Source organism: Vombatus ursinus, unplaced genomic scaffold (assembly GCF_900497805.2).
Source record: "Vombatus ursinus unplaced genomic scaffold, bare-nosed wombat genome assembly UNPS02014847.1, whole genome shotgun sequence".
In the NCBI taxonomy this organism is placed as follows: domain Eukaryota; kingdom Metazoa; phylum Chordata; class Mammalia; order Diprotodontia; family Vombatidae; genus Vombatus; species Vombatus ursinus.
In genome coordinates, this window is record NW_020954625.1 from 1,046,692 (window position 1) to 1,067,103 (window position 20,412).

Below are 20,412 nucleotides of genomic sequence, written 5' to 3' on the forward strand. Positions count from 1 at the left end.
TGCAGTCAGGCCTCTAGCAGTCATTGTATTAAGAAATGAAATAAGATAGCCTCAGTAGTCCAAGTAATATGCTTTGGTATTAAATTGCCTTGTTAGCATATTATGATTAGGTAAGGTTCTTTCTCTTTGAAAATATTTCAACTAAAAAGTAATATATTCTCTGAGATTGTGTGTTTCAAAAATCTGAAGAGAAAGAGCTGTTCTTTTACTATTATATGTATGCCCTTATATGTTTTTCTCATAATTAACCAAATATGATAATTTATTCTTCCTCTTTTACCTCCCCTATCCCCAAAATGCACACTTCTAGGGTTTTCTTTCCTAGAGTACTGAGTCTGTGACTTCCTTTAGGGTTTCCTTAAAATCTTATTTAAAACTTGTAAACAGATTGAGATTTATGAGAAATAGCAAAATCTACTACCCAAAAAAATGAGATTTGAGGTAATCTTTGAAAATAGTGAAACTTCTTACAGTAATATTTCTTGTATTGCTAATAACTAAGGTATTCCACTTAATTTTTTCTGGATAATTGAAACTTACCCTTTTGAACATTGAAACTTTTTTAACTTGATCAATTTTGAGATGCAAATCTTTAAAAAAAAAAAAAAAACATACACACTTCCTTGACTTCTTAAACACAAGTGCTGAATGCAGTTTAACCTTAAAAAAAACTGTTCTGTGTCATTATTATGAACGTGTATTACACAGCATTATTGTATTCTGTAGTAATACAGTTCTGTGTGTTTTGGTTTCTACTTTCATTTTCATGTTGTTTCATTGGGGCAGCCTTTATTAACTCTGGCTTCATCCCTTTTTGAATTGCTGCTTTTAATCTGTTGTGGGCTGAGAAACCCAGATAACCAAGCTTGTTAAGAACTGTGAATTAAATTTAGTTAATGAGGCTGCCAGAGAAAAGCTTAGGAAACATGGAATGTTAGCTTTAGAGCCCAAGCTTTGTGGAAGCTGAATTTGGGTGTCCTTGTTAGGGAGGCCACAAAGATCTTTCTCTTAGTAAGAAAATCACCCTGTAGGTGGTGGTGTTCTCCAGGGTTTCTTACTTGACTTTTCTTTTTTTTTTTGAGACACAGTTAAAGCTAATCTCTCCTTAGCTAATTGAATGATTTTCTCTCACCCCAGATGCTCTGCCTTATTCCATACGGGTACTGCTGGAAGCCGCCGTTCGAAATTGTGATGGCTTCCTAGTAAAAAAGGAAGATGTTATGAATATTTTAGATTGGAAGAATAAACAGAACAATGTTGAAGTGCCCTTTCTCCCTGCCCGGGTTCTCCTTCAAGATTTTACGTAAGTCATATATACTCTTGACTAATGCATATTATGAAAATGTATTCTGTTTAGGATCACTGGTAGACATTTTTTCCTTACTTTATCTTGACCTGTAAACAATAAGATTGCATTTTCTGAACTGAAATATTTTATTAAAATCAGACTTCCTTTTCACTTCTTACATTTTGGCATGAACACTCTGTACTACCAGCTTTGAGAATGAAAATGTGAAAGCATTGTAAATTCATTGACAATGTCAGGATGCTGAGGTAACGTGTAGGACTTTTAACCATGAGATGATTTGCAAACAAAGTAAAAAACAAAACAAAAATAAAAAACAGACTTTGGCTTAAAGGCTCCATGCCACAGCTCCCTCTTCTGGAACAAGGGAAGGCACATGGTGGCTCAGATTTTTCCCATACAGTTTACTAGTTAGAGATTCCTGGGAGGGGGCCTAAAGTGTAAACAACACACCGCCTTTTGTTCTACCTCCTTTATAACCAGCAGTAGCTTTCTCCTGTGAAACTTTAAAGTGTGTAGGACATTTGGGACTTGTGGGGAGTTCTGAGATAATTTTGAACCTTGGCACGAGAAATGTCACGTCACAGTCATTGACTGGACAGTCACAGAGGCTGGGGGATAGAAAGGAGTGGGACCGGTGTGGGGGACAAATGTGAGAAACTACATTCTAATGAATAGGATCCTAACTGGAAGGGACTTCATTCCCATCTCCTGGTTAGATGGATGAGATGAGGGCAAGCAATTTGCACAGGGTCACATAATAGTAGAGCTGGGATTCAAACCCAGGTCCTCTCATTCAAAGTCCAGTCCACTTGGTGCTATACTGTGGAGCCAAGCAGAAAATCTCCTTGGATAACCAGTGAGTCTGTGGTTCAGAATGAATGCCCAATGAAGAGGTATTTTAAAGCTGAGGATATAAGAACAGACACAGTTTAAAGATATTTTCCTTGATAATTTGTACTGGGCCTTAGTGTTTTATTTACATCTTGAGTATTTTATTCATTTTAACTCTAGTTGAAGAATTGATTGTTCTTTTCCTTTGTTTGGTTTTTGGTTTTTTGTCCTATTTAGTGGGATACCAGCGATGGTGGATTTTGCTGCTATGAGAGAAGCAGTGAAAAGTCTTGGGGGAGATCCTAAGAATGTCCATCCTGCCTGCCCTACAGATCTCACTGTGGACCATTCTCTGCAAATTGACTTCAGTAAATGGTATTTCACTACAGCTGTGTTCATTAAAACAGCCTTGCAAATAACTAGCAACCTGCTCTCTGAGAGATAAACTGTTTCTGTTGCATAGCGAAGATATTGCTTTCTTTTAGTTGTACTTTTAAAAAAATTTTTAATTAATTTATTTTGAATTATCAACAATCACTTCCATAAGCTTTTTTTTTTTTTTTTTTTTTTTTGCCTTAGGCAGTTGGGGTTAAGTGACTTGCCCAGGGTCACATAGCTAGTAAGTGTCAAGTGTTTGGTCTGAGGCTGGATTTGAACTCGGGTCCTCCTGACTTAAGGGACAGTGCTGTATCCACTGCGCCACCTAGCTGCCCCCATAAGCTTTTGAAGTTTAAATTTTTCTCCCCCTCTCTCCCCAAGACAGCGCGCAATCTGATACAGGCTATACATATACATTCCTATTAAACATATTTTCACATTAGTGATGTTGTAGGGAAGAATTAGAACCAATAGGAGGAACCACCAGAAAGAGGAAACAAAACACAACAGAAGGAAAAAAATAGCAAATAGTCTGCTTTGATCTGCATTCAAACTCCATAGTTCATTCTTCTTTGTGGATAGCATTTTCCATTATGAGACTTTTGGACATTTCTTAGATCCTTGTATTGCTAAGAAGGGTTTAGTCTATCAATATTAGTCATTGCAGAGCGTTGTCTGTTACTGTGTACAATGTTCTCCTGGTTCTGCTCACTTCACTCAGCATCAGACTATACAAGTCTTTCCAGGTTTTTCTGAAGTCAGTCTGTTCATCATTTCTTACAGCACAATAGTATTCCATCACATTCATATACCACAACTTGTTCAGCCATTCCCCATTTGATGGGTATTCTCTCAATTTCCAATTCTTTGCCACCACAAAAAGAGCTGCTATGAATATTTTTGTACATGTGGGTCCTTTTCCCATTTGTCTGATCTCTTTGGGATATAGCCCTAGAAGTGCTTGTGCTGGGTCAAAGGGTATGCACATTTTTATAGCCCTTTGGGCATACTTCCAAATTGCTCTCCAAAATGGTTGGATTATTTCACAACTCCACCAACAATGCATTAGTGTTCCAGTTTTCCCACATCTTCTCTAACAGTTATCATTTTCCTGTTTTGTCATGTTGGCCAATCTGATAGATGTGATGTGGTATCTCTGAGTTGTTTTGATTTGCATTTCTCTAATCAATAGTGATTTAGAGCATTTTTTCATATGACTATAGATGGCTTTACTTTCTTCACCTGAGAAACTGCCTGTTCATATCCTTTGACCATTTATCAATTGGGGAATGACTTGTATTCTTATAAAATTGACTTAATTCTCTATATATTTTAGATATGAGGCCTTTATCAAAGAGACTGGTTATAAAAATTCTTTTCCAGTTTTCTACCTTCCTTCTAATCTTGGTTGCATTGACTTTGTGCAAAAATTTTTCAATTTAATGTAATCAAAGTTATCCATTTTGCTTTTCATAATGTTCTCTTTCTCCTGTTTGGTCATGAATTCTTCTGTTCTCCATAAATCTAATAGGTGAACTATCCCTTGCTCTCCTAGTTTGCTTATAGTATCAGTCTTTATATCTAAATCATGAACCCATTTTGACTTTATTTTGGTATATGGTGTGAGATTTTGATCTATGCCTACTTTTTGCCATATTCTTTTTCAGTTTTCCCAGCAGTTTTTGTCAAAGAGTGGGTTCTTATCCCAGAAGCTAGGGTCTTTGGGTTTATCAAATAATAGATTACTGTAGTCATTGACTACTATGTCTTGCGTACCTAACCTATTCCACTGATCCACCACTCTATTTCTTAGACAGTACCAAGCAGTTTTGATGATTACTTCTTTATAATACAATTTAAGATCTGGAATGGTTAGGCCACCTTACCTTGCATTTCTTTTCATTAGTTCCCTTGATATTCTGGACCTTTTGTTATTCCAAATGAATCTTGTTATTATTTTTTCTAGCTCTCTAAAATAATTTTTTGGTAGTTTGATTGGCATGGCACTGAATAAGTAAATTAGCTTAGGTATAATTGTCATTTTTGTTATTTTAGCTCATCCTGCCCATAAGCAACTGATGTTTTTCAAATTATTTAGATTTAAAGAAAAGGAGTGGTAAAAGTTTGTAGGCTAGTGAATTTTTTGTGCTAGTAAAGATTTTATTAGTGTTTATCCTGTATTTCTAGTTTGAATGTTGCTATCGACTTTTAGATAAGAATTTGTACCTTTTCTGAAGTTTTTAGAGAAACTACCTTTTGGTCAAAGGAAACTCTAAAGTGCATTTGTAACTTCCTTTTTTCTTCCAAAGGCCTTCTTATGGGTCATATCCACATGGATAGAAGTGATAGATGAAAGTATTGAGCCCCTTCAGATTGTTGCCCTTCCATTAACATTTCAGCTCTCTCCATTGACAGGCCTGTCTCTGATGAAGCTAAGAGAGGAATATGAGGCTTTTGTTTAGTCAGCTGTTTTACAAGCAGCTTTCCCATCCCTTGGATGGGTAGTAGAATGAATTTTAAACCAAGGATTCATATAACCCATGAGAGAGATTGTTATCCTATACACTAAATTAAAGCTCTGGCTGAAGAACTGGTTTTAAATTGGTGTTATTTAATAAGAAAAAGGTCCATTGTAGAATTTTAAAAATACTTTGTTATTTAAATGTAATAGAATATAACCTGAAAACCATGATTTCATTTAGATGCTTATATAAAAATCTAATTCTATCTTATGTATTAAATTAATTCCTATTTGTTTTCTGTAGTCTGGACTTTGCTCTCTTGTTTTATGTTGGGTTAGTTTTTGTTTATAAAATCTTCATTTTCCTTAAGGAAAGCTAATGAGCCCATTTTGAAGTCTTTTCTTAAACTTCACGTCAGTTATTTTGGCAAGCTAAATTTATTCTACTTTTATTCAACAATCTTGCTTTATGGACTGTTTTTTTCTTTTCGGAATAATAGTGCAATACAAAATGCTCCAAATCCTGGAGGTGGTGACCTGCAGAAAACAACAGGCAAACTTTCTCCACTTAAAGTCCAGCCTCGAAAAGTCTCTTGCAGAGGCCAGACCGTCTGCCGAGGGCCGTGTGATACTGGAGAACTGGGCCGCAACTCAGGAAAATTTTCTGCGCAGATTGAGAACACACCTCTCCTGTGTCCTTTTCATTTACAACCAGTGCCTGAGTATGAACCTATTCTCATTGCCATTTACTAGTGCTCGATTGTTTTTTTCCCAGTGGAAATGACATCTTTTTTAAAAAAAAAGCAAAATATGATTAATATGAAAGGTTACTAGCCTATAGTAGTGGTAGTATTGAGTGTTTTTGCATGTTTGAAATGACCTTCCAACAATATTTTTATTTTTCTTGGCAATGACAGTTTGAAGAATGAGGGAAACATTGTTATCAAAGCAATCAAATTTGTTATCAAGGGGATGAAAGCCGTACAGTTTTGAGAATTGCTTAAAAGCACCAAGGAAACTCTATTCTGTTGATTTTTGCTAATGAGGCAGACTGATTCACATGTTCTTCCCTCTCCACTTGCAAGGAAAGGTAATTGAAGAACTTGGAAGCCTTACGTCAATCTTAGTAGAAAGTTAACTTCCCCTAAATAATGGGGTCCAGAAATAGGCTTCAGCTAGTCTTGGAGCGACACCATTAAGTGAAGTTGGGGGACTTCAGAATGTTTGCCAACTGGCATTGCCCAATTGGTCTAGAGGTTCAAACAGCCAGGAAATGGCTTAGAACCTACCTGTTTCATTGTGTCCTAGTTCCTGGTTTGAACTCCATTTCAAAGCTGGGAAGCATTCAGTTCTTTGCTTTTCGAGTTTTCAAGCAAGCCATAGTAATGAATTTGGCCTGTCACCTGCCAAGTGTTGGCGGGCAAGAGAATCCATTTAGATGTGCTGTGCTGGGTGGCCTTGGGCTCTTCACTTGCCCTCTCAGAGACAGAGCTGTCCCATCTTTACAGTGAGAGTAGCTCCAAGGTCCCCAACGGCTCCAGAATTTTGTAATGATTTCTAAGTGCTCACTGAAATAAATGACTTATTGCCATCTAGATGGGGAATGATCATGAGCTCAGCTTGGGAAAAGATTTTGTGTAAAGTCAGTTTATGAATTTGATTTACTACAGAAAGTGTTATTTACTGCAGAAAATAGATTTCCTTTTTGGTGGACAGTCACTGAGAGCTTTCAAAGGTTATCGGAGCTGTGGTAAGCTGCTATAATTGTGGTAGCTTGGCTCTGACATTGACAGAGTACTTTGAGTTTTAGACAGCATTTTCCTCAGAACTGTTGTGTTACACTTGGCTCTTTAGGTGAGAAAACTAAGTGTCAGCAAAGTTACCTTCTTGCCCAGGGTCCTCTAGGAGTAGGTGCTGGGACTGGATTAGAAGCTGGCTTCAAGGCTTGCACTCTTTCCTCTGCATCCTCCTCTGTCTTAGTCTTCCAGAAGACATTTGATTACAAGTATTTTAGTTTACATTTTGATGGAAAATAATTTTTAGGGAACTAAAGGTTGTATCACTTTCCCCCATAAATCCTTCCAAGTAGAGTTGCTTATTTAAGCACTGGTAGAGCTATAACATTTTCTTCAAGTTTGTCATTTTTCACAGCAAATCTTGGGCGTGGATCCCTGATTGATTCTGAAGTTGCCCTAAATAATTTTTTTGAGACATGAAAATCATTGTAATTAACATAATGAAAATAAAGTACTATTCCTTTTAGTGATGGAGATGGCTGATATCTTGCTTAGAGCTCGAATTTCTTTCCTTTTGAAGATAAAACACTTAAAAAGAATTCCGAAAGGATTCAACCAACCTGTGCATTTTGCTCGGGCCTTCGTACACAGCATCTTGATTTGTTATTGAACTCCAGTATTTCTGCCTAGTTTATAAGTGACAATCTATAGAGCCCTCACTTGCCCTTTCCCAGAATTCTGTATAATCTGTAAATCTTTTAACAACCATCTAATTTTGTAGCCACTCATGTCATCCTGACTAATTAGATGGCTGTCAACTTTGAAATATAACATATCTTCCTATGTAGAAGCTAATCTGAAAGGGAAGATGATATAAGAATGCATTGATTCTTTTTTTGCTAATGCTCTAAATTCATTATCTTCAAGTTGGCAAAATGTGGAATCCTTTTGAAGTAGTGAGAGGAGAGTTGCTTGCTATTTTTTTTTAGTACTAGTATTTCTTTTGGACTTGACTTTTAAATGATAGAACTCAAAAAAGGTTACAGTCCACCCCACTGCTGCATGCATGGAAGCAAAGGTAGCATCTTATATATTCATGAATACAAGAAGGACCAGCTGCAACTATTGAGGCAAACATTTTATTACAATTTCACTGTGAAATAAAAATTTTCATTTTATCTCTATTTTCTTTGCCTTGTGGATTAAAAAAAATTTGCTATGTCAACTGATGCAGCTTGACCCTTCAAGATATTCTTAAATTCCAGCTCTTCTTACAAATTCATTAGAATTTGCATGATAGAGATGTTTGAAAGAAGTCAGTAACAGGAAGATAGAATTCGGCAAAAAGTAAGGGAATGGTAGTATGAACTCCACATTTGGAATTACTGCTGCCTACTTTAAAGAATAAGATTTAATTCACACATTTATTATAGAGTAAGACACTGAATTTGAGTGTCTAGGAAGATTGTTTCTTCCTTAGAGTCTCCCATAGGGTACCGAAAATTCATATGGGTTCAAGTGATTGCAGGTCAATGCATTGTTCAGAGAACCCAGATTGGGAAAATGCTGTAAGAACTGATAGTGCCTAGGGGATAGTTAATATACCTTAATTGTAAGGTTTATCATTGAGGATATAGTCAACAGTTAATTGTCAACTGGCCACTGAAATTTTTTCTTCTTAATTTCACCTTGATTGAAGTAACTTCAAACATTAACCTTATAATAATGGTTGTTTTGGGGAGGAAAACAATTTCTAATGATTTCTTCTTCCTTAGAACTTGAGTACTTAGCACTTTTGTATAATACACTGATTAGACCATTTAAAATACAGGCATTTCCTGTGGTGAAAATGTGATGCTGGAAACATTAGTTGGAGGGCCTGGAGAGTTAACGCTTCGGGGGTTTACACATGACCTTTTTATCTGGGTCTGAATATTGTTCCAGCTAGGTTTTGTGATGATATGGCAGGGTTTGGTTGTAATATGTTGGTTGACATAATGTAAAATCGCAATATATGAAGTGTACTTGTAAATTTCTGTAGCATAAGGATTGATAGAGGAGTAGCAGAGGAAATCTGCCATTTGGAAGGAGTCCATGTCTACACTCCTGGTCAGGTGGTTGGAAATTCATGTGTTGGTTTCTGAACTCACTTCCAATCATCTATCTTCTTCACCTAAGCTCCTTTAGGGTAAGGCTCACTATGGCACCCTTATATTTGTTTCTGTTCCCTGGGCCTAACACAGTAGTGACACATGATAGGTGTTAAAGGTGTTTATTTATTGATTGTTGATTTCCTTCTACAGCAAGGCCCACCAAAGCCTCTCACATGCTTTTATCTTGGTTTTGTCTAAACTGTAAGACAAACGAAAGTAAATTTCCCCAAACTTCTCCTAGTGTTGATTATGTTTTGAGGACCTAGCAGAAACAGGAGCAAATAACAATAATAGCTAATATCTATGTAGGCTTGTCAAAGGGTTTAACATTTGCTATCTCATTTGATATTATAAGATGACAAAATCCCCATCCTCTGGCTTAAGAGGAATGCTTTTTTATGGTTGCAAAATAAAATCATATAATTGGGGAAAGTCCAGTAAATCCTAAGGATTTATGGGGTGGAGGTAGGAGGGGTAGATTTAAAGAAGACAATGCTTGTTTTGTGTAGCAATGAGTAGGTTTAATAGTGGCTGTTTTCCTCTCTAGGCCTGAAACAGTGTTAAAAAACCAAGAGGTAGAATTTGGCAGAAATCGAGAGAGGCTCCAATTTTTCAAGGTATTTAAATCATTGGAGGAATTAAAACACTTGCATGGAGATGTGCAAAATAATGAAAGATTTCATACATCAGGAATATATTGAGCATTTTTCTTTTCTTATGTATTTGAAGTTAAAATTTTTTTCTTCCAAGTTTATTTTGTAAGGTTAATATTTTGATATTTTGTTGTCTTGTGGAGACCTTAAATTGGGCATTATCTCCTTAAATGTTGATTTATGCATAATTATGAAATAATCACAAATTGCTACATGCATGAACTAACATTTCCATTTTTTTTATTTGTAAATAATATAGTGGAGTTCAAAAGTTTTTAAGAATGTGACTCTAATTCCCCCTGGAACTGGAATGGCCCATCAAGTAAATTTGGAGTATTTGTCGAGAGTGGTGTTTGAAGGAGAGAATGTATTCTTCCCAGACAGTGTGGTTGGAACAGATTCTCACATAACGATGGTGAATGGCTTGGGCATCCTGGGGTGGGGTAAGTAACGGCACGGCCTGTTTGTTGCAACTAGCCTAGGTGCTACTGTTATTTCTTAAGTGAAAATTGATTCTCTCATTTAGTCTAGAAGTGACCGGTTTTAAAAGGTCCATCATCACTGTGTCTCTTCTTTTCCTGCTGCCTGTTAACCAGAGAGGTTTCATGCATGCAGACAGATGCCTAGGTCAGGCATATCTGATAAAGATGCAGCCTCAAAAGTTGTCATTTTAGGTCCCACTGCTTTTTAAAGCTGTCGCCTTTGCAATCACTGATGAGTCAGAGAGGCAGCCCAAATTCCATGTGTCACAGATGACCCGTCACTGTCATTATGAAATGTTGATGAAGCTTGTAGCTCTTCCTTCATCACACAAAGACCCGCAGTGCAGCAGTGCAGACCATCTTGGTCTTCTCTCATTTGGGCCCTGGGAAACTCACTCACCCAAGGAGGGTGCATTGAGTGGGAGTTGTGGAGAAGCCAGCGTGACCCCTGGAGGGAGTGAGAGCTTCATCTCGGGTGAGCTCTTCGGTTCTTGCACAACTCCTGGCTGGCTGCTCCTCACCCTGCTCAAGAGAGTTGGCTATCAAAAAAGAATGTCTAGGTCAAGGATAGAGAAACATACAACTGTTTTGGTGGGTGAACTCACAGTGTCAGGGTGGTAAGTGATCCCATAATCCCTGCCACAGGAGTCAGGAGACGGTAGGACACAGTGGCTCTTCCCCCGTCAGTGTAAAGCTCATGTGATTCACCCTACCCCCACCCCCTCAAGCCCCCAGCCTCCTCATCCATAAAGGTGAGAGGACTTAGCTATTCTGTAACTTGTTGCTCTGGAGGAGCTTGCCCATCTCAAATTGCAGTACTCTTAGCAGACTGACTTTTGGATAAAGACTGCTTCAGGGGTTGAACTGGGCATTGGCACTCCTTGTCCAGTGCCTCCTACAAAGAGCCACCTCTTATGACAGTTTGTGTGAGGTGACATAAAGAAAATGCAGACATCATTGTTTCTGAATACAGTGTGCATACTGATAGGTGCACTTTAATCTGTTTCTTAGGAGTTGGTGGCATCGAGACAGAAGCAGTCATGCTTGGTCTCCCAGTCTCTCTTACTTTGCCAGAGGTGGTCGGGTGTGAGTTGATTGGGTCGTCAGGTTCTTTGGCGACATCCATAGATGTGGTTCTTGGTATTACAAAGGTAAGTTAAAATACTATTTCAGTAGACAGTCTTGCTAATTTTATTTCTAGGAGAGTTTTGTCAGCCACCTTCTCCAGAGCCCTGCTCTGCTTTGTCCTGACATGTAGGTAACTTCGTTCTTGAAGGACAAGCCAGTGGAATGTAAACTGACCTGTCCTGCTGAGTGGGACAGGCCAGCTGAGGAACTGAGGAACATCTTTGCTACTGGGATCATCACAAAGGATGAATTTTTCAGCCAAAGCAACTCTAGGAGCTCTGCTGAGTCAGAACAGGAGAGTTTTGTGTCCCTCAGTGTCCCTGCCTAAATCACAGGTCATTAAACTGTTGAAATGGCAGTATTTTTCAGCTCAGGGCCTTGAGTAAAATTATTAGCTAACCATAACACTTCATTGGCTATAAATGCCTTTATAGAGAAAAGGCTAAACTAGATCTCTCCTACCTAATTTAATAATTGGCCCTTTAATTTTATTTAGTCAGAGAAGCAGCAGGGAGTAGTGGGTAGTACTGGCCTTGGAATCAGTCTCCTTCATCAGCTTGTGAGTGGTCCAAGGTCCTACAAGGAAAGGGGGGGAGGGAGTGTATGCTGGCATCCTCTGTGTGTGTATGTGTGCGTGTGCAAGCGTGCGTGTGTGTGTTTCACATTGGGTAGGTTGATTAATAAATGGGAGATAGTTGTTTCCTTCTAGCTTCAGTTTTCTGAACATTTTCATTACTTTTTTAACTGAACCTTGACAATTTTTGATCCTAAAAGCACAATGATGGCAGGTTGTCAGTGAACCAATTCTACTTTTTTAGTTGAGTGAATCTTTGATAGCCACCCCTGGGAGTGCATCTAGGGCATCCCACAGGGGAGCACAAAAGGGTAATTTCCCACCATGAGTACTGCCCTGTTCCCTGATTAGGAGATAGGTTGACAAGCTAGAGAAATGATTGATAAAGGTCTCAAAAGATAATAGAGGCTAACTTGAGGCTTGTGAGGGCATTTCTAGTAAAAAAGGAAGAATCCATTAGGTTTTAGAGAAAATCTGAGATACTGCCCCTCACCCTCCTATATCCATCCCTAAAAATTAGTGTTCCTTTTTAGAGCCATTTGGTATAGCATTATTTTAATTTGGTTTTGATGATCAGGTCCACTGGTTGGTTTATATCTTTCTTTTGCTGTTTCTTCCCGAGTGCTTTTTAATCAGTGGCCTTTCAGCATTAATTATCTTTTGTTTTTCAGGAAGGTCATTTGGGCCCTTTATTAAGCACATGACAAAAACATGCCACTCAGCATTTTTCTCTGTCTTCCTCTTTTAGCTACCTGGAAGTGTATCACAAATATTTGGTTTCCTAAAGTCACTTCTAGGTACACGTCCCCTCTTCTGTAAAAGGAAAGCGCAGGAGTAGATGATCTAATCATTAGGGCTCCTTCTGACTCTTAACCCTTCTGTGATTCAGTGGTTTGTTTTCAGTAGTGAAAGAGATGGGGCCCTTGGAGAAAAGTTCCTCCCATGACTCTGTGCTGGGCAGGCCTCTTCTCCGCTCTAAACCTCAGGTTTTCCTGGTCTGTGAGATGGGGGTGGGCCAGCTCAGACTGTCTGCCTCATGACTAGTCAGAAAAGATCTTGAAAGAAAGAAAAAAGAAAAGCTTGAAAGCCTGTGAAGTGTAAGGAATTCCTGCTGTAGCTCTTCTTTGCCTTTGATGATTGTGTGTCTGGTAGGGGAGTGTTGATCAAGCAGAGCTTTTCCCTCACCTCCCCTGGAGACAATTGCGCTGGTTGGACGAGGGTCAAGTCCTGGTGTTCTAGCTGACAAAGTCAGAACCTCCTGTTAAACTCAGTTACGTCATTGGGATGAGGGCCTGCACTAAATGCTCTCTTTGTGCTTGATTGACTTCAGTAACACAGGAAGTAGTTGGGTCTTTAAGATTTGAACTGCTGGTCATTATGAAGACTTTTCAGTGCTAATGGATTTGTAGCCTGTGATGGCTGAAATGCGCTTTGTGGATTTTCGGTTACCCACATCAGGACCTTGTCTCCTATGAGCCTGAAGAATTTGCTCTATTGGTGGTGATGGGCTTTGGATCCGACACTTTGGCCGTGGGGAATAACTCTCTTCTCTGTGCATTCCTCCATGCAGCACCTCAGACAAGCAGGAGTGGCTGGAAAGTTTGTTGAGTTCTTTGGGAGTGGCGTTGCTCAGCTCTCGGTGACTGACCGAACCACAATAGCAAACATGTGTCCTGAATATGGTGCTATTCTGAGCTTTTTCCCTGTTGATAATGTGACACTAAAGCACTTAGAACATACAGGTAAGAAGACCTTGAGGTAACAGACAGTGATGCTTGATGGGTTTTATAATGTTGGTCAGACGCGCTCCTGGAGGGGGCCCAGGGTCTTCAAGTGCTGTGGCCTCAAGCCAAGAGACACCTTCAGCCCATTCCCAGAACTTTGTGAAGGGTCATCCCTCCAAGTTGCCGCTGTCCAGCCCTCTTCCTTCTGCCCTTCCAGGGCTGGCTCTAGGTCGAGCAGTTTCAGGAAGCCAAACCTCATACAGAAGGCTCTTCTCCACTCTTCAGTGGGGATGAGAGTCCACCAGACCAGAGCATATAGAAGCTGCTGAAACAATCTCATGCGTCTTACTCTTGGGCTGAGAGCTGAGGCCGGAAGCAGGCCACATTCATTCTAAGAGATCCTCTCTGCTCCTCCCTGCTCCACAGCTGCCTTGTCAGGGCCTATGCCGCTCCTTTCTAGGACTCGATGGGAACTTTAGAGAAGAGGCCTTTGAAGGGAATAGAGTTTGACCCCCTCAGTTTAGAGTGAAATGCAGAGAAGAGTCACTGACAATCACACATGGTGTGAGTGCACTCAGGTCTCTGGCCTAAAAATCCAGGGCTCTTTGCACTAAACCATGCTTCTCCCCTTGTGAAACACACTTATTAGTGCCTACTGTAACCAAGCCACTGTGCTGGGAAGAGAGAGATGAAAAGTGACAGTCCCCTCCCTCTGTGCCATTACAGTCTAATTACAGAAGTTGGATTCAGAGAGAAAAGACCACTTTGAACTGGGGCAATGAGGGAAGGCTTTGTGGAGGTGGTGGCATGCTAACTGGTTCTTGGAAGGCAGAGGATTTCAGCAAGCAGAGATGAGGAGGGAGTGCAGTGGACAACAGCCTCCATCCATGTGGAGGATTGTGGGAAAAGGCAGGATAAGCATGAGGATCCAAATTGGCTAGAACTTCAGGTGGGACGGGGGAAAGAGTAGAAAATGAGGCTGCCCGGGCCTGTTTCCTAACCTCAACTCAGCCCTGTTTCTGTCATTTTGCTTCAGTCTGCTCCATGTCCTCACTCTTCCGGCCCTAATCTCTCCCCTGACCTCCAGCCTCACATCTCCGGCTGCCTAAGGGACATCTTACACGCAGCTCAGCCAAGACTGACCTCCTTACCCTCCCTCTTCCTGAGTTCTCCGTCACCACATCATCCTCCCCAGTCCTGAAATCTGGGCGGTGACCTCGATCATGCACTCTCACCCCTCCTAGCCAGTCTTGGTTGTATCTTCAGCAACATCTCCTGTCCACACCCATTCTCTGACATGGCCACCACCCTGGGGCAGGCCCTTGTTCCCTCGTCCCTGGACCATTGCAATAGCCAAGGGTGCTGCTTACAAACATCCTCATCGAGTTACTGCCCAGAACCTCCCTCCTTCCTCTGCTGCACATCTGGAAAGACCGGTGTATGCATACTGCCTCGGCGCTCCCTCGCTCCTCACGTCCTTTCAGTGTGACTCAGGCCCACTGCTCCACAAAAGCTGCTTTCCAAAGGTTACTGCTGCCCTCCTCATAACCAGCTGGGTCTCCTTTTCCCAGTTTCCGTCCTTCTTGACTTTTTGTCAGCATTGGGTGCTCTTAACCATGCCTTTTCCTGGGTACAGCTTCCTGTGACTTCCATGACTGAGCTCTCTGGGTTCTGCTGCCTGTGTGACCCTACCTCCTATCTCTCCGTGCCCTGATTCTGCTTCATTTTGCCTCCTCTGTATCTCCAAAGGTTTGTTCCCCAACCATATCATCCTCCCTTCCGTAGCAGCCACCGCCATCTTGTCCTATCCAGTCAGTTGTCACGTCTTGTTGATTCTCTTCCTAAACTGTTCCTAAACATGTTTTCTTCTCATCATGTACGGGGCCACCACCCTAGTTCAGGTCTTTATTGAACTTTTTTTTTTTTAACCTAGTCTATATTGCAACAGTGCTAGGTGTCATGGTGGATAGAGTATTGGGCCTGGAATCAAGAAGACCTGAGTTCAGATTTGACTTTAGACGTTTACTGACTTGGAACCCTGGCCAAGTCACATAACCTTTATTTGCCTCAGTTTCTCAACTGTAAAATGAGGATAATAATAAGACCTATCTTGCAGGGTTGTTGTGAAAATCAGATGAAATAATAGTTGTAAATTAGCTTAGCCCAGTGCCTGGCACATAGTAGGTGCTTAATAAATGCTTGTTCTCCCCCTTTCCCTTAATAGGGTGTCTTGCTTCTAATCCATCTTCTACACAGCTACCAAAATCATCTTCCTAAGGTACAAATCTACTCATCACTCTCCAGCTCCAGAATCTTCACTGGTTCCTCATTGCCCCAGGAAAAAAGACAGGCTCCTCACCCTGCTCTTCAAGGTCCTCCATAATCTAATTCAGACCTTACTCGTATTGCTTTTTTCATTGATTCTGGCTTTCCAGCTGAGCTTTTCCTCCAACTTGATGTATTATCATCACCTTTCTCCTTGTTTTCATGCAGCCCAATTCCCACGTCTGGAAGAGGAATCCCCTCTCTATTTTTCACATGTCTCCTCTTCTTTCAAGTCTGCTCCCAGGTACGGTCTCCATGTAGCCTTCCAGTCTCTTCCTCCAGTGTTCTTGAAGCCCAAGTAAAATCTCTTCTTGTCCCTCACACTGTGTCATGTCTATCTGTGAGGAGGGCTGGTCTCCGTAGGCTGCACGTTGCACAGGGCTCAGCACGTGGTGGACCCTTGGGTAATAAGTGATGATTGAGGTGAAGTTCATAGGAGCCAAAGGCATCTCTGGGGCAGAGAATCCAGGGAAATGAGATGATTGCACATCCACCAGGGACCGATTGTCTTTGATAAAATGAAGTATTGTCACATTTCCTGTTTCAGCGATCAGTGTTTCTGACCGGGTAAGAGAATGGAAAGAATGTCGATGTGTTCTTGACAACCCGTATGGGAGAATTTTTGTGAAGTACACAATCTGTCCAGTTTCAGGATTCTGTCGAGAACTGCGTTACAGAAAATTCAGTGTTGAGGTTTCATTGTAGTAATAAGTGATCTTCCTCCCTCCCTAAAAGAATTATTCCTTACAAAACCTTTCTGCCCTCCCCGTCAGGTTTTGACAGAGACAAGCTTGCATCAGTGGAAACGTACCTTAAAGCTGTGAAGTTGTTTAGAAGTGACCAGGATTCTCCGGCAGAGCCCGAGTATTCTCAGGTATGACGGGCCAGTTGGTGGCTCTCGTCTGGGGTCCCCAGGGCCTGGTGCCGTGCCTGGCACCGAGAGAGCACGCGCTCAAGCAGCACTTGTTGCTTGTGTCCTTCTACTTCATGTTAATTTCCCTTAGTGTTCAAACCAATTTCATAATTTCTTAGCAGTTAGTGTATATAAATGACTCTGTTTTACTCGCAAAAGGTAGGTTTCCCACTCCAAAATATATATTAAGTAGTAGGAAGAAATCTATATCAACTTTCATGTCTCAAAAGCTAGGATTTAGGGGCAGCGAGGTGGCGCAGTGGATAGAGCACCGGCCCTGAAGTCAGGAGGACCTGAGTTCAAATCCGGCCTCAGACCAAACACTTGACACTTACTAGCTGTGTGACCCTGGGCAAGTCACTTAACCCCAATTGCCTAAAAACAACAAAAAAAAAAAACTAGGATTTATTAGGAGAATAGTTATTTCTTGTTTGCGATGCGAAAGACTCTTGACAGCATCCAACTTTGAACTTTAGGACAAAACAAAAACTAATGCAGGGATAGATTTAATTGAATAAAGTCAAATGTGTTGTAAATTAGCAGTGGTTCTTCTTACGTTGGTATATTGAGAGCAGCCCAGGGGCCTCTGGTCACTGAGTGTTCCTTAGGCCTGTCTGGAGGCCTGCTTTCCTTCCTTCCCACCTCCTTTCAGTGCATTGCCCCAGGATCATAGGCACCTGAAGGACTACGAGGGATCTGAGTGGTCAGACCATCAGTCAGGTCATCTGGTCTCTTCTGTCTTAAAACTTCCATGATTCTCATTTCTTCTCCCCTGCTAAGTAGTTATTATTCCAAATAATAAGTCATTTATTCCAAATTAGGAAGTAAATAAATAAATCATAGAGTTCCTGCAGAACTTCCAGGGCTGATACCTCTGGTTGTCTTTCACATGGGAGAAGGGTAAAACATCTTTGTGGCGAAGATGAAGAAATGTGAGGGGAATGATAGTCTAGTTAGGTGCACCCATACCAACAGAATGTTGACTAATGGACCCATATATTAATATGGGAGTATGTTCCCTAATGGAATTCCACAGTCCACTGTTCAGTCTTGTCAGCTTTTCCCAACAACTGATAAAAAGACCTGGAAGGATATGTTTGCCATATTTATCGTTATAACAAAGCTGAATTCATTGGATATCAGAGTCAAGATTCAAAAATGTCTTGACAGGCCAAAACTAACCTGATGGAAATTTAATGTGCATACTTGTTATTCATTTGTTGTTACAAAATCAATTACACAAGTACAAGATGGGGGAGACCTGGCTTGATGGCAGTTGGTGTAGGAAAAGGTCCTGGGGTTTTCTTACTACAAGCTATGTTTTAACTATTAATATCCTTTGTGACTCCTGAAAGAAACAGATGCATTTGGAAAATGTTGAATTACCTTTGTTCTCTGTGTTGGTCAGACATCTAGTGTGTTGAGTTCAGTTCTGGGTACCACGTTTTAGGAAGGATGTTGACTATGCAATGAGTCTGGCAACCAGGCTATTAAAGGGTGGAGAACTTAAGTCTCTTGAGGAACAGTTGAAAGAAACTGGGGACGTTTAGCTTCAAGAAGAGAAGACTTGGATTGGATGTAACACTTGGCTTCCAATATCTAAAAGGCTGTCATGTAAATGAGGAGTTTAGAATCTCTGTAGCTCCAGAGGCAGAACCACAATTAATCCTTCCAGCCCCAGCTCCATGATTTCTATGACTAATCCTGTTACAGTGAAACAGCTTTTGGCTCATTGTGTACGGAAGAACTTTTTTAAAAATGGAGACTTCCAACAATGACCTGAGCTCCTTTGTGAAATAGTAATTCAAACAGTCAGGGATGTCATGAAGAGGAGAGTTCCTACATGGGTGGGAAATGGCACTAGACGATCTGATTGTGTGACCTCTCAGATCCCTTGTAGCCCTTCAGATCCTGTGATCCTGTGGTGGGAAGGAAGGGCAGTATATACCAACATAAGGAGAACCATTGCTAATTTATGACACATTTGACTTTGTTAAATTAAATCTATCCCTGCATTAGTTTCTATTGTATCCCAAAGGAAGGTTCAGCAAAGTCAGATGTACGCATGAACCTTTCATATTGAACTCAAGAATACATTTACACAAAAATAAGCAACTACTATCGTGAGGTGTCAGCAGAGGGTCATTCGAACTTTGGGTTACTGACTGCACACAGCCCCTCCTAGGGAGGGCTGCATAAGATTCTGCTCTGCTTTTAGCACAGTGTTCAAGCCCAATATGAAAGTTAATTAAAATTGGGCTCTTGAGTTTTAAAAATATGATCATATGGATGGACTTAGACTGCTAAGATAGATGGTACTCTACACACTGGAGACTGCAGCTATGAATACTAATTCTTTTTCCTCTCCTAGATAATACAGATTAATCTGAACTCTATAATTCCATCTGTCAGTGGTCCAAAGAGGCCCCAGGATCGAGTGGCTGTGAGTGATATGAAAAGTGATTTCCAGGCTTGCCTAAATGAAAAGGTAAATCATTTCGGGTTGTACTTTCCATGCTCATTTAATAGCGCGCAATGTTGCAAAAAGGTAATATACTTAGCACACCAGTATTTTGTATAATAGGAATGTAAGTAACCAAATACTGCTTGCCTCTTTCTCCAGTAACCCAGCCGAGCCATTTCTTTTAGTCAGCTCTTCCCAGGCTTGCTGGGGGAATGGCAGCACTTTCCCTGATGGCTTTTCTAGCCCTATTCCACAGCCTCTTTTTTAAGGCCTTTATGACTGCTCTGAAATTCCCGTGGTGGGAAGGTTATATGAGTGTTTTCTGTGGCCTTGGTCTGATAAAATGAGAGGCAGCTGATTGTTGGGTTACCTTAACAGGGATAATTTGAAAATTGACTCACTTGTAGAAAGATGTCTCCTTCCAACTGTACATGCTTGGTGTTGGTTAAATGGTGGGGAGGTGGTGGGGGGTAAAACTACTGTGTTGTAGACAAGGGCAAATGAAGGTAATGGATTTGTACGATTTTGTGCAGGTTGGATTTAAAGGCTTTCAGATTGCCGCTGAAAAACAAAATGATGTCGTGCCTATTCAATATGAAGGAATTGAGTATGAATTGTCTCATGGATCTGTTGTCATTGCTGCAGTGATCAGCTGCACCAACAACTGCAATCCATCTGTCATGCTTGCTGCAGGTATACCTTAGCTTACAGCCAGCGGCCCTTCCCTTCCCCAGCTTCTCTTTGGCTGTTTATCCTCACCACTAGGGAAACGATGCAGAAGCATCACCTCCCGCAGATGTGGCACCACATCCCTCATGTGGTGCCTCACCCCCAAGAGGCTTTCTTATGGGTTTTGATTGGCTCCAAGATGTTTTTGTTACAGACTTTGGTTTAATTATGCGGAAATATAATTAAACATAATTATGCGGAAGTTCTGGTGATTCTCCACCTATTTGTTAAGAAATAGAGTGACTGGGGGCAGCTAGGTGGTGCAGGGGATAGAGCTCCAGCCTTGGAGTCAGGAGATCCTGAGTTCAAATCTAGCCTCAATCACTTAACCCCGATTGCCTCACCAAAAAAAAAAAGAAAAAAGGAATAGAGCGACTATAAGTCTTAGGCTTTTTATTTCATGTTCCCATCTGGAATCATGGTAATCAGTCAGTGAATCTTAGGTTATTTACTCTGTCCCTGGTACTATAAAGATGTTCAAAAGAAACATCAGAAATGGTGCCTGCATCCAAAAAGTTTAAAAGACCAGACAAATATGAAGCATTTACTGAA

At 40.7% G+C, this 20,412-nt stretch overlaps 1 protein-coding gene across 1 annotated transcript in view; it reads left to right on the forward strand.

Annotated features, from left to right (window-relative positions):
- IREB2 (iron responsive element binding protein 2) overlaps positions 1-20,412 on the forward strand; it is a 42,432-nt gene that overhangs the window by 6,383 nt on the left and 15,637 nt on the right. Inside the window, exons 3-12 of the mRNA XM_027840639.1 lie at positions 1,138-1,303; positions 2,378-2,515; positions 5,480-5,701; positions 9,416-9,485; positions 9,781-9,964; positions 11,015-11,154; positions 13,276-13,447; positions 16,528-16,628; positions 19,039-19,155; positions 19,665-19,824. Of these exons, the coding sequence (XP_027696440.1) occupies positions 1,138-1,303; positions 2,378-2,515; positions 5,480-5,701; positions 9,416-9,485; positions 9,781-9,964; positions 11,015-11,154; positions 13,276-13,447; positions 16,528-16,628; positions 19,039-19,155; positions 19,665-19,824 (1,470 nt within the window). The remainder of the gene's footprint in view (positions 1-1,137; positions 1,304-2,377; positions 2,516-5,479; positions 5,702-9,415; positions 9,486-9,780; positions 9,965-11,014; positions 11,155-13,275; positions 13,448-16,527; positions 16,629-19,038; positions 19,156-19,664; positions 19,825-20,412) is intronic.